This window comes from Ixodes scapularis, unplaced genomic scaffold, assembly GCF_016920785.2.
Source record: "Ixodes scapularis isolate PalLabHiFi unplaced genomic scaffold, ASM1692078v2 PGA_scaffold2__306_contigs__length_199485367, whole genome shotgun sequence".
Classification (NCBI taxonomy): Eukaryota; Metazoa; Arthropoda; class Arachnida; order Ixodida; family Ixodidae; genus Ixodes; species Ixodes scapularis.
In genome coordinates, this window is record NW_024609857.1 from 92,147,762 (window position 1) to 92,162,947 (window position 15,186).

At 45.4% G+C, this 15,186-nt stretch overlaps 1 protein-coding gene across 8 annotated transcripts in view; it reads left to right on the forward strand.

Annotated features, from left to right (window-relative positions):
• Positions 1-15,186, forward strand: part of LOC8024827 (transcription factor GATA-5) — a 132,064-nt gene that overhangs the window by 14,694 nt on the left and 102,184 nt on the right. Inside the window, exon 1 of one of the 8 annotated variants that reach the window (XM_040499684.1) lies at positions 4,881-5,121. The exons of 5 other annotated variants lie outside the window; for them this stretch is intronic. In XM_040499684.1, the coding sequence (XP_040355618.1) occupies positions 5,102-5,121 (20 nt within the window). In that variant the 5' untranslated portion in view covers positions 4,881-5,101. Of the gene's footprint in view, positions 1-4,880; positions 5,122-15,186 lie in introns of those variants that run through there. 2 more of the 8 variants (XM_040499683.1, XM_040499680.2) reach the window with 2 other exon arrangements.

Sequence of the window (15,186 nt, forward strand, 5' to 3'; positions counted from 1 at the left end):
AATTAATATAAATGTACTATATTTCGATACTTTTGAAAAAAAAAAAAAAAAAAAAAAAGCCAATCAGTTTAAAAATAGGGGTGAGTTGTCTATGGGGTGTAGGGCATCTTTAAGAACTTAACGATACTATGTATATATGAGTGAAATGTATCGTTACAATCGACAATTTTTTCACCAATAATCGACGTTTGTAGCATATACACTAAGCGAATAAAAAATCTACACCGACGTTTGGAAAATAAAACGTAAATGTCCGCATGACTCTTACCAGAAATAAACTGTATAAAATCAGCCGCGTAATCACTAATGTCGACTTTCTTTTTGTTGTTATACTAACCCACAGCATAGACTAATACGGAACCGAGCCGCAGATATTCGGAAAGGAATAACACGATAATAAGAAATAGCTTAGCGACGTTTTCTTCGTCCCCTCGTCTCTCCCAAAAGTGATGTCTCAGCATTAGGACATCGCCTTTGGGAAGGTATACTTTCCTGCTTTGCACATCAATCACAGGCTGCTCCACTTCCGTGTTCGTGTTGCTACATCCTCTTTGAAAAAAAAAGAAAGGAAGACGTTTACAAATTTTTGTAATGCGAAGCTAGAGCGCAGCTTTTGGGGAGGGGCAGGAGGAGGGGAGGGTATTCGCCTCCTCCTCCTCCCCTCATCCTCTCTTCATGTTCCGTTTCATCCACCCCTCCTCCTCCTCCTTTCCTCCTCCTCTCCTCCTGCCGCTGAATTTGTTCATGGGTGACGCGGCACGAAGTCGTGGAGCCATTTTCCCTGCTGAATTTAACGGGTACACTGAATTGGTGTTGAGGTCACGTGACGTAAATTTCTCCGCTAAATTTAGCGGGGAAACTTAACCCGCTAACAATAGCGGGAAATTTTTCCGTTCTATTTAGCGGGAAAATTTCTCGCTAGGTTTAGCGGAAACATTTCCGCAGAAAATTTCCCCCAATAAATTTAGCGGGGAAATGTCCCATAATGCAACGGGTGGTTACGCCGACGCCGACGCCGCTCAACCCATAAACGGGCGCCTAAGAGCTGCGCTCTAATATTCGCACTTCCCCGGAGCACACACAGAGCCAGTTACCTGCGTTTAAAGGGACACTGACACCCGCCAAAAAATTTTTTTTCATTTTTTGCCAGGCGCTTCATTATGGTGTCGGAGGACTACCCAATTAATATTTTGCAACAGAGTAGCGTATATTTTTAATAAAGCCAAAAGACGCAACTGCTCGAAACCGAAACCCGACGGAGGTCAGAGAAGTGGAGAGAAGAGAGTGAGTGGCGGAAGTCACGTGGCTACACCCGACCGTGCGTTTTTTGTTGTTTTTTTCTCCTTTCCGTAGCAGACGACACGACATGCGGCGTGCGATGCGGCGTGCGGGAACTGCTCGCCGTGCTATTCTTTTGCAGTTATGTTTGTTCCGTTCGTTGTTCTGTACTCCAAGATGAGTTATTTTGTACATTGAGGAGTTGGAGATGAGTAGTGAGTGCCCGTGGTGGATTTTGATCGGCTCCGAAAAGAATACACCCAAGATGTTGCGTGAAGAGCTGGCTCACATCTCCTGCGTCCGAAAAAAAGTGGCATTGTGCGACAGAGTTTCCGAAAGATCAACGGGATCGGGACCAATGGCTGGCTGCAATTCCTGTAGAACATATACGGGCAACTCGGAAAGCGGACGCTACCTGATTTATATGCTCCTTGCATTTTGTGGAAAGTGATTACATTGAGTTCGCAGGTGTCAAAACGGAAATCCCATACCATTTAATTCAGCGAAGTATCGTCCACAACATTCGTTTGTTATTTTTATCAAGACCCGTCGTGCTTGACGTTTACGCGAGCGATGTCTTCAGCCACGAGAAGGGAGCGACGGCTCGGCGACGTCTTCGTGCAAATCGGCTTGGTGGTCGGGCGTGTCGTACGAGATGAATACCAATTCTTTTGATCAGTCCCAAATTTCTCTTCAAAAGGCAGACAGAATTCGCCGGTACCACGAACGACAGTTCTGAAATAGAGGACCCACGCCCGTCGTCCGCTGCCATCGCCGTCCCCGCGAGTCCCACGATACGCGAAATGACGCACGCACAGAATGCTTCCGGTTGTCTGTGGAACTTTTTTTTCAATCAACTTATTTGCAGCTTTTTAGAAGCCACAAAAAATGGGTTTCATATTTTTTTCTGTTTTTAATATTGAGTGTGTGCCTTCAGTGACAAACGACTTTGACGAAATTTGGTGGTCGCATCGATACCTTAGAAAACGGCCCGTGACCGCGAAAAAGAGAGTGAGCGAGACTCGAACCGGCTAGTTCTTGATCGCCGGTTTTCGGGCTGAAAGAAACCGAATTTCGAGCCGCAAATTTTGTTCTGGGTAGTTGAGCTCTCATATGTCACGTACAACTAAAAACCTCGACGAGCATAAATACCCTGTCAGTGTCCCTTTAAGGGAGGAAACACAGCAAATGACGCGGTGGACAAAAACAAGTCTCTCAAAAATGCGATCTCCCCCGGAACACTGGACGGCCATATACTCTGTCTCCCAGTAAAGCCCATACAGCCTTCACGATCAAATTCTTCCATTTGACTTCCTCGCTTGCTGATTCTGAGAACAGGCCCTCAAACGCAGTGATTGGTTTCCTGTTTACTTTGATAGCAACTATCGACTCCGATGAACATTCGCAATCGCAGTTTTACGATTGCGAATTGCTTAGGCAATACCGTGGCTAGGCTCTCGGGGCCTCTTATTACTCGATCGTTAGAAACGTAGATTTTCGCTGTCGGCTATCAGCTTGCGAAATCTGTATCGTATCGCATTGTATTGTATACTATCAATAAGTTAGTTTAGTGTTCCAGATGATATGCGGTTTCGAGCGCTGGTTACGAGTACTGACCAGGGGTTTCCCCAGAAATTGAAATTAGGGGGGGGGGGGGGGGGGAGCGGGGATTGAGAATAGAGGAGTCGTTGCGAATTAAGGGGGTGCGTTCAAAAAATCTAGGGGGGGGGGGGGCGGTGCACCCCTAAGGGGGTGTGTAGGGAAATCAATGGTACTGACCATTAGTCACCGTTACTACACATTGCGAATAAGCTTCCTTCAAAGCGGCGCTTGTTTTGTCGATCACTCCGGTCGATCACTGATCCGATATTCTAGAAAGGACGCACGTGCATTTTTCCGTCTAGAAATTATCCCATTTAGTTTATTCATATGTTAAAGATAAGCCTTGTGAGATCATCCTATTGAGATAAGCGAGTAGCTTTTTTCAAAAGGAAGATTACAAGTTGTGCCTTCCTTAAAAGGAAAGCACAATCTGTTTTTTTATAAACCGGATCTTAGTAGAAAAAACAAAGAAACATATAGGCTGCTAGAATACCAATAATACTAATACTAATAATCATACATTATTGCGGTTTTTACTTGAAATACAAAACTCTCGGAGTCTCAGGTGTATATAAATGTTTAATTATGAACATGGTTATGAATTTTGCGAAGACAGAAAGTTGCTAAACATTTGTTAACATTCAACGACATTTTTTAGATTTTCACGTTTTCTTTGCACTAGCTTGTTATTCACTCCCACTAGACAGTACTCGAGACTCGAGAAGTGAGACGTGTCTCTCGTTGTCTATCTATACGCTAGGTGAAGAGGACAACAACAATTCCAACTCTATCGATTCATCTTCAAACAAACGTCGCACTGCCGTTGCCTCGAGATGTTTTACCCAGTACATTGTTGTCTTATCTGGTGGGCATGGGAAGCGCAGCTTGAACACGGGTGGGAGGTGCCCGGCTGCGAGATACCCGAAGGAACTACGAAAGGTCAATATATCCCACAAATTCAAGAAGCAAGGACACACACGCGCGCACACACATAAAACGAGAGAGAGAGAGAGAACTACATGTTTACAGAATGTTATTCGTTTTGATGTCAGCATCCCCTGGGCCCTAAACTCGTCAAACGCAAAGTTGGAGCAGAAAGTTCGCGGAGAACGCCGATTGGACTCCGGCGAAAAAAGTGCGAAGTCATTGTCGTACGCGATCGGCCAATCGGTGCGCTCCGACAACTTTCGCCCTAACTTTGTGTCTGACGAGTTTGGAGGGCTGGAAGTCAGCCACGCTTCGAAATTATTCACCCTCTGATATACTCGATTCCTCGAAAGATGAGCTGAAGAATGACGGGACACTTCGCTAGTGTCCCGAGAAGCCGGAAAAAAGAGACACAGAAGAGAGCAGGGGAGGAAACCCAATTGTGTTTACCGATTGATTAAAATGTTAAGACTCCGAATTGTTTCCATGCGAGACAGCACGGGCCATATCGAGTGCTGTAAAGCAATAGCTTTCCATTCACAGCACACGTTGTGAATGGTGATAGTCAGTATACTTCCATTCGACGCATTGCTGAAGATCGGAGTGGTCTTAAACTATTTTCCGTGGCTTATCGGCCACGTGAACGATGCTGTGTCACTGGGCTATAAAGACGTCAATAACTTCGGATATTTTTTTTAGCATGCGTAGCTTTTGCGCACACTCAGAACCCCTTTCACAACCCAGTAAAGAGGGATGAAAGCGCGCAAAGGATGATTATTTCAATTATCCACGCGCTTATCAGGCAGGCCAAACATTTCGAGTCACTGAACAATGAACGCACGTGCGGCGGCATTTTTTTGTGTGTTTTTTCTTTTCTTTCCCAAATGACATTCAAAGCGCATGCTCTCAGCCCCTTCACAGTCCAGTATAGACAAAAATGGCGGCGCACAGAAAGCGATAATTGGAATGGTCGATACCTCGTGCGCGGATGAAGCGCAATGTACTGCCGAGCTGTAAAAGAAAGAAAAAAAACCCCACCGCTTATCTTCTTTTGTTCGCGGGGCGCTGTTGGGGCGTCCGGCGGCAGGCGCGAGTCTCAAGAGGGCAGTCCGCTCCGATCGCGTCTCGCTTATCGGATAAGGGGGCCATCGCGTATGGGCCACGCTGGCACAGGCATCATCGCGATGGTGGCTGCTCGGCATCACGGAGTGCCCCCAAGACCCTGTCGCCCTCGCTCTCCGCTAGCTCCGCGCAGCTGTCCCCGCCACGGGCCACGAGTGACGAAGCACGAGCGATGAAATTGATATACCTCAGGTGAGACGCCGATGCCGCCGCCGATGCCGCCGCCGCCGCGTCTACACGGTCCCCGCGCTAGAGGAAATCCGGCCTTTTTTTTTTCGGGTGATCCCTGGCCGCCAGTTCGCGAGCGGCAGAGCGAAGGAGCGACGCCCGATTCGCGCGCGAACAACGTGACGAACTGAATTGTTACACTTGAATGTAAACATATTAGACGGAGATCTAATGATTACACTCCCCAAGATTTGGTGACAGAATGAGTGATTCGTTGTGGCCCTGTGATCGTCATCTCACGGTTGTCGACGTACGAGAAACTGGGAAGGTGATCTCTCCGGGGTGAAAAGTGACGCAGAAACCGTCGTGATTCTTGCCGAAATTGCGGGCGGAAGGAAGTAGGTTTGGAAAATCGTGTAGTATACCCGAGTCAATGTGGTAAAAGGTGATCACTACAACAATACATCTCGTTTCTGCGTATTTTTTTATGATATGTCTGCTTTCTTTTTTTCGGAATAGTATATTCAACGTTTCCAATATTAAAATAAAGAGTTCCTTTAATTTATAGTTTGGTCAGAAAACCGAGACTATTTATGACGTCAGTTTGGTTTTATTCCATGTGTTGTGAGCTTGAATCTGGCAGTAAAAGAGATGAGTGACGCAATTTTCACGTGTTTTCCTAACTGGTTTTTTATAGTGGCAATTAAATTTATGAAAATATGATCGATATAAAATAGCTTAAGGTATACATTTTAACATTACGCATGTAAAAATATTGGCGGCGCCATAGCTTAATGGTCATATAATATTTTATAACTGCTACGAACTCATGTTTCAGAGTTTGTTTCCAAACAGCGTTGTTTTTAATGATATGTAATGCAAATTTATAATTCCGTAAATAGCGCAACAATAAAAGGAAGAAATATTTTTAGCGTTTACACATCGAACGCGAATTCGAGTCGAGCTGAAAGAGTATCTCGATTTTTGCAAAAAGTTTTTTTTTTCCAACATCGTTGTTAATAAAGCAGCATTCGAACTCCCCCAGGAAACTAGTTTCGCCAAAATATTAAAATATACAAAAATAAAAACAAGACACCTTCAAACCAAAATGTGATTGAAGTATTTAAGCTCTCGTTGTTTTTGCATGGCTGCTAATTGTGCAATCACGCGAAAGTGATTTCAAGGAGAGTTCCTGTTTGAGAATGATCACTTTATGTTGGGGCACGTACGTTTCCCCTATCGCCTTATCGCGATAAGCGATGAGGACTCCGAAAGCCGTTCGATAAGATGTTGCCTTGCAAAGATAAGCAAGTACGGTCATCGGCTGCTGACCATGTGACCTCACGAGGGTTGACCCCAATTTTTCTATCAAAGCTCTAAACAAGCCCGACACCCCAGGCACAAAATAACATTTTTGTGAGAGTCGGCTGCTTGATGCGTTAATTACTCAGTTGGTCTCCAACCACCCGAAGATAGATTTAGATAGCACGGTGGTAGACTTGAGGCAAGTTGTAAGCCTACTTGAGGTAGTGCTTTACGAAGACGTGTATAGAATCAAGAAAAAAAATATGTAAACAACAATTATAGTTCCCCGAGGCTAGGAAAATATTCATAAAATCAAAGACACAGCAAAATTATCAGACATAAAAAAACGCACACACTTACACAGCATCTCAAGGGAGACGTTGTATGCTTTTCTGTTTTTCTTTATTTGTCTAGCTTCAAATGAGTGCAGTACACCAGATTGTGAGAGTTTTCATATTTTCTCCGTAGAAAAACAAAAAAAAAAAAACTTAAAAAAGCCTTGTTTGAACGGTTTCTGCTCTGCGAAAGTCTCAATCTCAAGAATGTTAATCGAACACACTCTGATAAGCGTTTATCTGGTCTACATCGTGGTTTTACTGATTTTAGCTGATTAGGTCCTCAATCTTATCCACAGCTTACCTTACCCGGTGATATATCTTATCTATACTAGATAACAGTACTCCTCATTAGTTTGTAATGATTTATCAACGCAGGGCCTGGTAATATCAGTCTCCAGAAAAAAATTGCACAGTACTCTATCGCATCACTAACAACAAAATCAGCAAGAACTATGACAAGTCTGGAAGGGTCTGCCGTATAAATACGGAAAAAAGAACTAACGCCTGCTGAATTATTATCCTCTCTTTTAGGGGCAAGATTCACATTGTCTTTGGAAATGCCCTGGTATGCCTTATCTCTGCGATCACGCTTTCAAAGCTTTCTGCTCGAGTTAACATTGCAAAATAGATTTGCCCGGTGACAATCTGAATCTGTTAAAGTACTTTTTTTTATTAATTTATTCTATTTCATTCAAGATGAATGTTAGTTTAGATTAATATTAATGTATATGCATTTAATGTCAGTTATTTGTTTTTTGATAGAAACGCACAAGTTTAAAAAGGAGGCATACTTTTTTTTTTCTCTCTTTCGGATTACCGAATCTTGAAGAGCTATAATTCGCAGAGCCTACAAACTATACACAAAAATATTTTTTGAAAAAAAAAAAAAAAAATTGATACTGCACACGGTTTGTTTATATTTTTTTTTCAATTATTTTTGCACTTAGCTCGTTCACTCCGCAACACCCTTAGCCCAAACAAACCATCGCTGTTATTTTTTCGTTTTTTTTATTTTAGTTTTAAAGAACCGTCATCAGAACCACTTTAGTCGCGGAAAGTGCTCTGTGATAAATTATGATGACCGCCAGTACCCTTTCGAAGCAAAATAAGAAGAAAAACAAAAGCAACGCCGAAGTCGTGTTTGCGCTAACAATGCCACTCAGAGAACACCATAACGTGATGCGTTCTGTTCTCTCACGATATACAACGTACCAATTTTCTAGTATTATTTCGAATAAATTTGTCGAAGGATAAGTACGCACGCCCTTGATCTGGTTCAGTTCCCTCCAACTTGGACATTGCACATCGATAAGCTTTTGCACAAACACGTGTTAACGATACGGAGTGAAAAAGAAAAAAAAAAGTAAAAAAGTTTGCTGGTGACTTTTTCGGGTTGCACTTGATTCGAGAGAGAAAGAGAGCACTCTTGAGAATCCGGTGGAGCCCCGCAGAAAACGCCGCTTCTACACAGCGAGAAGCAGCAACCGCAGCTAATCTTTTTAGTTGAACCGAGTTGTTTACAAGAGGGTTCTGCCGGAGAGATAGCAGGGACCGCGCTTCTGTCCCCAGACCATCTTCTCCACTCGAACTCGTGGAGCGGGGCTAGAGCTGAGCCGAGCGCGTCGTCGTCGGCGTCGTCGTCGCCTTCCAGCGTGAGACATAACGTCCCTGTGAGAGGGTTGGTCAACAAGCGAGATTAGATAAAGGCCACCGCTCCGGAGTCCCCAGAAAGAATTTGCGGCTCCGAGTTGAACCGTGGTCGGAGGCTACGGGGATAACTGATAAGACCGGAGTTCCGCTTCTTTCCCAGGCAAACAGTAGAAACGGGCGAGCGATGGTGCCGCCTTTTTGTTTTTCTTTCTTGTTATTTTCGTTTAAATGTTTCATACGTGGCGCCGTAGCTGTTATCAAGCTTCCCTCCTCCCCCTTTCCCCTTCTTAGCTTCCTTACAAAAGATCCAGCTATACTTGTTGTTATCTCAAGTGCGAGTTTTGTGCAAAGTTAACCCGTTGCGTGAACTGCTCTTCTGAAAAAATTTGTCGTCAGAGAGAGAAAAAATGAATGCGTTTTGGGTTAAAAAACATGTACGCTTTGATCAAAGAACAAATAACCTATCTTAAATATACATACAAGTGTCTTAATTTATCAGATAATGGGAGAAATTAGGAACACTCTACGACGGAGCCGGACGCTCTTCTACCCCCTTGAGGTGAAAACGCGTGTTTGGTGACGATATTCTTCATGATGCTGGCTTTTTGAACATGGCCTGTTTTATGAGATATTCTTGTGATAACGTCGACGTCCCCCACAACTACGGGAAGGCTGAACTACGCAAGTTTATGCTGTCATCAGTAATATTTCAATTCTGAGTTTTTTGCTCCCTTTCCATGACAATAGTCTTGCGGCCTACATTCTGGCTATAGCTTTCCCTTTTCCTTATGAAACTTTCGGGTATTTGAAGTTAGGGTACACGAATATTAGGTTCCTTGCGCCTTATGCAATGATGATCTATCCATCATCGCTGGCTATCGCAAGGCGAGTGTTCAAAATGACAGTATTGTTTGGAGGTGCGGTAGTCGGTGGTGCATAATAAACATTCTATTAAAACAGCGCAAGGTTCTGAGTTTGTTTTAGTGGTTTGGAATTTCCAGATCTGGTATACTGACATACCAGTAAAAACAGAGTCATGGCTAATAGCGAAGGGTATTTTGGAGAGTGAAAATGCAATAAAAATTGTTTTTCGTGAAAAAAAGTAGAAAAAAAGAAGTTCAAGATATTCACTTGGACTCAAACGACTGTGTATTATATTTCATGCTCAGTCAAACTCTTCCCAAGAGAAAGATGCCTTTTACTAATGGTATAAAATTGAATTGTAAATTTAAGCCTCTGCTGATAACTTTTATAAAATGCAACACTCCGATAAAAAAATTCCGCCGTTATCGCATTAATTGACCACACTTGTACAGGCGTGGTTCGAGAGAAGATCAACACTTTGGTACAAAAGTCACAATAAAATTAATTTCCACGGTATGTATTGGAGATCCCAGTTGAACTGCTCATTGCTACTACAACTGCTACTTATGACATGGAGCCTTGCGCGAACATCAAGCTCGCTTCAGATAGACCTCAGGCACTACGGTTTATTCGTTCATGAAGTTATACACCATATGTTTTCTTTGGTCCGAGGACCAAGTGCTGCCCAAATGAATGAGTCCAACGCCTCCAGAAATCTTAAATGTTGAATTGTGATTGACACGAGAAGCAAAGTTCCTCTCTGCTCGTTGCTGTCAAAAGAGTCGCACCTTCAAAACGTGCACCAGAGATACTATTCCCATTCGTTCAAGCCTAAGCTTACAATGGAGTCGGACAGCACGTGTCTTATAGATATATAGACCAGTCAAGCATTGGTCTCGCGTTATATGACCAGGTTATTGCCGCAGATACTGCCAAAGGGTGCAGCCGGCTGGTCCAGTCAGTCCAGGTTTGTTCACCCGTGAATCGTCAGCTTACGAGTGAACAACGAAACTTTAGGGGCGGGGGTGATTTCTCGGCGTTTGTCTCCCAGAGAGTGTTTTATAGCAAATTTCGACTCTAACTTCTGATACAGCTTCGTTCTCAAGTAGTCGTAACATTTTTCAGTGACCGTTTGCCTTAACCTCGACATAACTCATGGTATCACGTAATGACACCTTCAATCATAGAAGATATTAAAAAAAAAATTGACAGCAACAACGTGTCCTCGATGAAGCAACTACTTCATGCAAATGTATTAAGACAAACATCTACCACTGCTGCTTGAAGAAGAAAAAAAAACGATTTAAACTGTTTACCAAGTCGAAACGTATTTAGAATAAGTCGTCTTACCCTATGATGTACTAGAGGGGCCGCCAGGTTTAATCACAAGCCAGTTAGAAACAACGTGACAGCTTGACGATAATCACGTCGGAGAAATAAAAAAACTTCGAATCGATTGACTTTTCGTTTCTGGGGCTTACCTTAACTCGTGAAGGTTGCAGAACCTAAACAGCTGCTTTGTACGAGATGCATACAAATGAGTCATTGAATAGACCTAATGTTCAACAACCTAACGACAGCATATAGCTCAGAAAATATGCCGAGAAGTTGAACGCAACAATAGATTACGGGGTATAGGGGGTGATCTTGAAGGCCCATAGCTTTGGCAGCAGTCTATCGTATACACGAGAAGAAGTATATAGAGCAACCTGCGGGCACTAAAGCATGCGCGTATAGATTATTACGAGCGTAGCGTCATCCTGTGGATACCTTCGCAAACACTCTCGCTGTCGCTTACAACTGTGAATGGACGATACGTGACCCAAAAAGCAAGGCCACTGATCTCTATCGTAGTAGGCTGGAACGCGGCCTCGGCAGCTGGGACCGAGTGTCGCCACCGGCGGTCATTGATTGACACCAGCCAATGCATGGGACTCTATGGGAAAAACGAGAAAAAGTGCCGCTTCTCTCGTTTCTAAGGTGTTGTCGGCTACTTTTTGGCTGCTTTTCGAAAAGTCCGTCAAATAGCTTGCATACAAACATTAAAACTGACAGCCCTCGCAGTTCTTATAAATAAATATTTTCTGGTCCAGAGTAACTCCGCTGTAGTGCAGCTCAGTGAGGCGAGAGTTCCAGTTACCGCGGAGTTGGTGGCGGTTTCGTTGAGTTGGGTTACGACAAGCTCGAAGGATTTGCTACGCGGAATTCTCTCACTCCCGGAAAGCCTCTGTCGAGATAAAACTTCTTTGTCATTCATAAACTTCTGGGCTTCCCCGAGGACGGTCTCATAGACGGAAAGTTCCTTTGTTCACTTCACTATGACAGCAAGCCTTCCAGCTCAGGTGTATGTAGTGCATTTTTTTAATTAGCGTTCGAACGTTTGACAAATACCGATTCGACCTCCAAACATTCGACACAAGGATCGCAGCACACCATAAAATACTCGCCTCCGAGCACTGCGTACATGCTTCAATATTCTTACTTATGTGCGTCTCTCCCATGGCCTTGCGTGTATTGCCTGGTGTCAAGCGATGGCCGCCGGTGGCGACACCGACGGGCTCCCGATCCGCGATCCAGCCTACTACAATAGAGATCAGTGGGCAAGGCCATCAGTGCTGCACTGGAGAGCGACTCGCAGCAGAACAAGCGTCCGCCACATCCACCATCGTCACACCGCAGGGAGCGTGGACGTCGACAGCGTGACACTTCTTTGACGTCATTGGGCCGATATCCAGGGAGCACTTTTTTTGGACGCGAAACGTTCTTTGACTGGTTGCTCCGGATTTCATGAAGCCGTGGCCTGTGACGTCACGTGACATGACGTCACACTGCCTATACACCAACTCAGTTTCCCCGCCAAATTTAGCGGGAAATTTACATTACGCGACATCGATTGCGTATCGGTGCTGCCACGAGGTGCAGGTGATCCCAGTATAGACGAATTCAGATAGCAAATTCTGTCACGCAGCACGCCCGCTCGCCCCGAAGAAGAAGCGGCGAGCAAAGAATCAGTCTACGATTAGCGGCAGATTACGGGAACTGCCACAAGCATGGCACTTCACGCACCGATGAAAAGCGCCGTGAACGTATATGCCGTAACATAACCAAAAATACTCCTCAAAGATCGTTTCACGTATGCAACGCAACGCACAATATCAATTTGCCATACAATTTTCGGACGCGAAAAACACACCCATCGCGGAGACGCGTTCCAGGCACCTGCGTGGCTGCGCGTGCACGTGTGAGGCTCGCAAGACGCGGAAGCCATGATCGAAGATCGGAAGCTCGCGCTGGAAGCGGTAAGACTGCGTCGGCATCCGGGCGTCCGACGCTTGCCTTGGAACGCTGTCGAACAGCGAGTTGAGACAAAGGCAGCTGGCCCTTAACCATGCCAGCCATAACCCTCGAGTGTTCCGACGTCCCCGTGCTCTTATCTCAGCTCTCCCTCAATCTCTACCCGCAATCGTAACAGTAATATTACGTTCTACCTGCGTTCCGCGGAAAAGTAGATTCGGACAGGGGAAAGAATCTAGAGCCTGCGATGGCCCTCTTGGAAGCGGGAGTGAAGCCAAGGAGAACGCACTCACGTTTCCGAGCCGCGAGTCCTCGGGAGGGCAGCATGGTCATGCCTCGAAGGTGCCACTCGGTCCACGTGTGCGACGCCGCAGCGGCCGACGTCGGCCGACTGCTGGTGTCGTCGGGCGGCTCGAGGAGTGGTAAAGCCTGGCTAATCAGAGTCCCCGCTGTCACCCAAAATTACGGTACCGTGTATCAGCGAGCCCATAAAAGCGCGAATTCCGGCTGGCGGTGTCTTAAGATAGTCGGATAACCACAGATAACCGAAAAGGAGCGTATACCTCCGCCGCTGTCTCATGCTCGGCCGGGTGCCGAGCGGCCTGCGCCTGTGCGTTGTCATGGCTAGAGGGTGTCTTGGCGGCTTTGGCGATTTAGTTCGGTTATATAGTTCGGCTAAGCCACTGGATGGAGCCTCGGAGGGCTTGAATCGTTTCATAGATTCCCATGAACGTATTGCTTGGATATGTGCCACGTTGATTGGCTGAACATGATATACAAAACTCGGGAATTCCCACCCCGGCCCATTTTTGGTTCGATCTCCACCCCTGCCCGTTTTGATCTGGATGAGCATCGTACAGGCCGACCTGAGATCCCAGGCTAGCACTGGCTAGATTTTTTATCTAGGCTGAGATACCAGACCCAGGCCGGGGGGGGGGGGGGGGGGGGGGGGGGCTGGTTCGAGGTTAGAATGGCCGAACCTTCTACGCCGATTGTTCCAGAAGCCCACGCGTGTACAAAAGGGGCTCCGCGTGGCAAGCCCGGAGTCAGTCTCGCCCCTGCGCTCGATCCTGCGGTTTCGCCGACATCGACGCCCGCAACGCTCTGCTGTTTTCTTCTGTTTCTTTTGTTTTTGGCACAAGTTCGCCCCATTAAACGTTTAGTTTCTTCCGTTATCTTCGCCTCGTCAATTTCCATTCGTGACAATATTAGCGAGGACTTCTTGCCATTGCTGTTTTTTTCTTCTTACTATGTGATAAACGAATCAATGTATATATTTTCGATTTCGACTTTGATCTGTTTCTGAGAACAGTTCAAAAATACTAATATTTTATATTTCCACTTGTGGGTGCAGAGAAGTTCGTTGATATCCTCCGGCAGGAACGAGCTCATTTGCTTGTTCACGATAGTCACTGTTGCGCTAAACAGACACTTACCCTTGGCGTTGAGGTGACCATGTGAGATGTAATCTCGCCTTGCTGTGGGTTGCAAACATCGCCCCTGCCGCTTGCATTCAATTTAAATTTCACCAAACGGTTACCCTTCATATTGGTGTATTCCTCCAGTGTCTGAAGCGTCTAATACTGAAACAAGTATAAGTGGCGAAAGATACGCCGCGCCTCTTCCCTGTCAAGGAACTTTTCAGTTAAGGCCCGTTCACACTGTTGCGACCTCTTTGAACTAGGCGCCTTGAAACCCCTTACAACGAGAGGACACACTTGCGCCATCTATTGGGTAGCCGTGTAAACTTGGCGGTCCGGCATATTTTCTATTTCTCTCGCGCATTATCCTTTCCTTCTTGGCTCGGAAAACTTTTGTCAACGTTATAAACGAGCCTTTCTTACAGGTATTACGCACATTTGACCTCGAAATCCGGGAAAACCTTCGCCCTTGTGAAATGCAGTTCCAGGGTCGCCGCATAGATGGAGCCAGCGTACCATTGTGTTCTCTCGTCCTAAGGCATTTGAAGAGGTCTCAACAGGTCACGTCTCTCTCCGGTCGTGCTCGGTTCCAAGAGTGTGAACGGGCCTTTAAAGTGTAGCGTTGGTCATGCGTCCTCGACCAAACCAACTGCGTATGAGGCAGGTCACCCGTTTAGGCGTACCAACATCAAGGCTCTATAAACATACAAGCAACACAGGTTTTTCTGTCGGACCGCTTGCACTAAACGACGCGACGCGCGGCTCTCTCGTCGACTTTGGGAGTAACGAGAACGTCGCCGGTAACCAACTTGATGACTTTATATATATCCATGACCAAAATCACGTGACTACTCCAGGAATCGGTTAAAATTGAAATCCGTGGGCTTTTTTCTTCTTTATTTCCAATACAAGAGTGCCATCTAAGGAAAGCGTATAATATTTGTTCTTGTTTTGTTTCAGTTTGATCGTCAGAGTTCAACCGATTAACCGGTTATAAAACTTGAACGCGAATAAAGCAATAATCGATTAATTGAAGAGGTAATCGATTTATCTCCCAGCCCTACTGAAAAGTAGTTTCTCGTCGTGCATTACGCTTCTCATGCAGTATAAAAACACCCTGGGCTCCATGATCTTAACTGTGCTCTCCACTATGTATGCGAAGGTAACCTTGGGGGGCTTGCGATAGTACATGCTTGCCCGCACTACACCAAGCATGG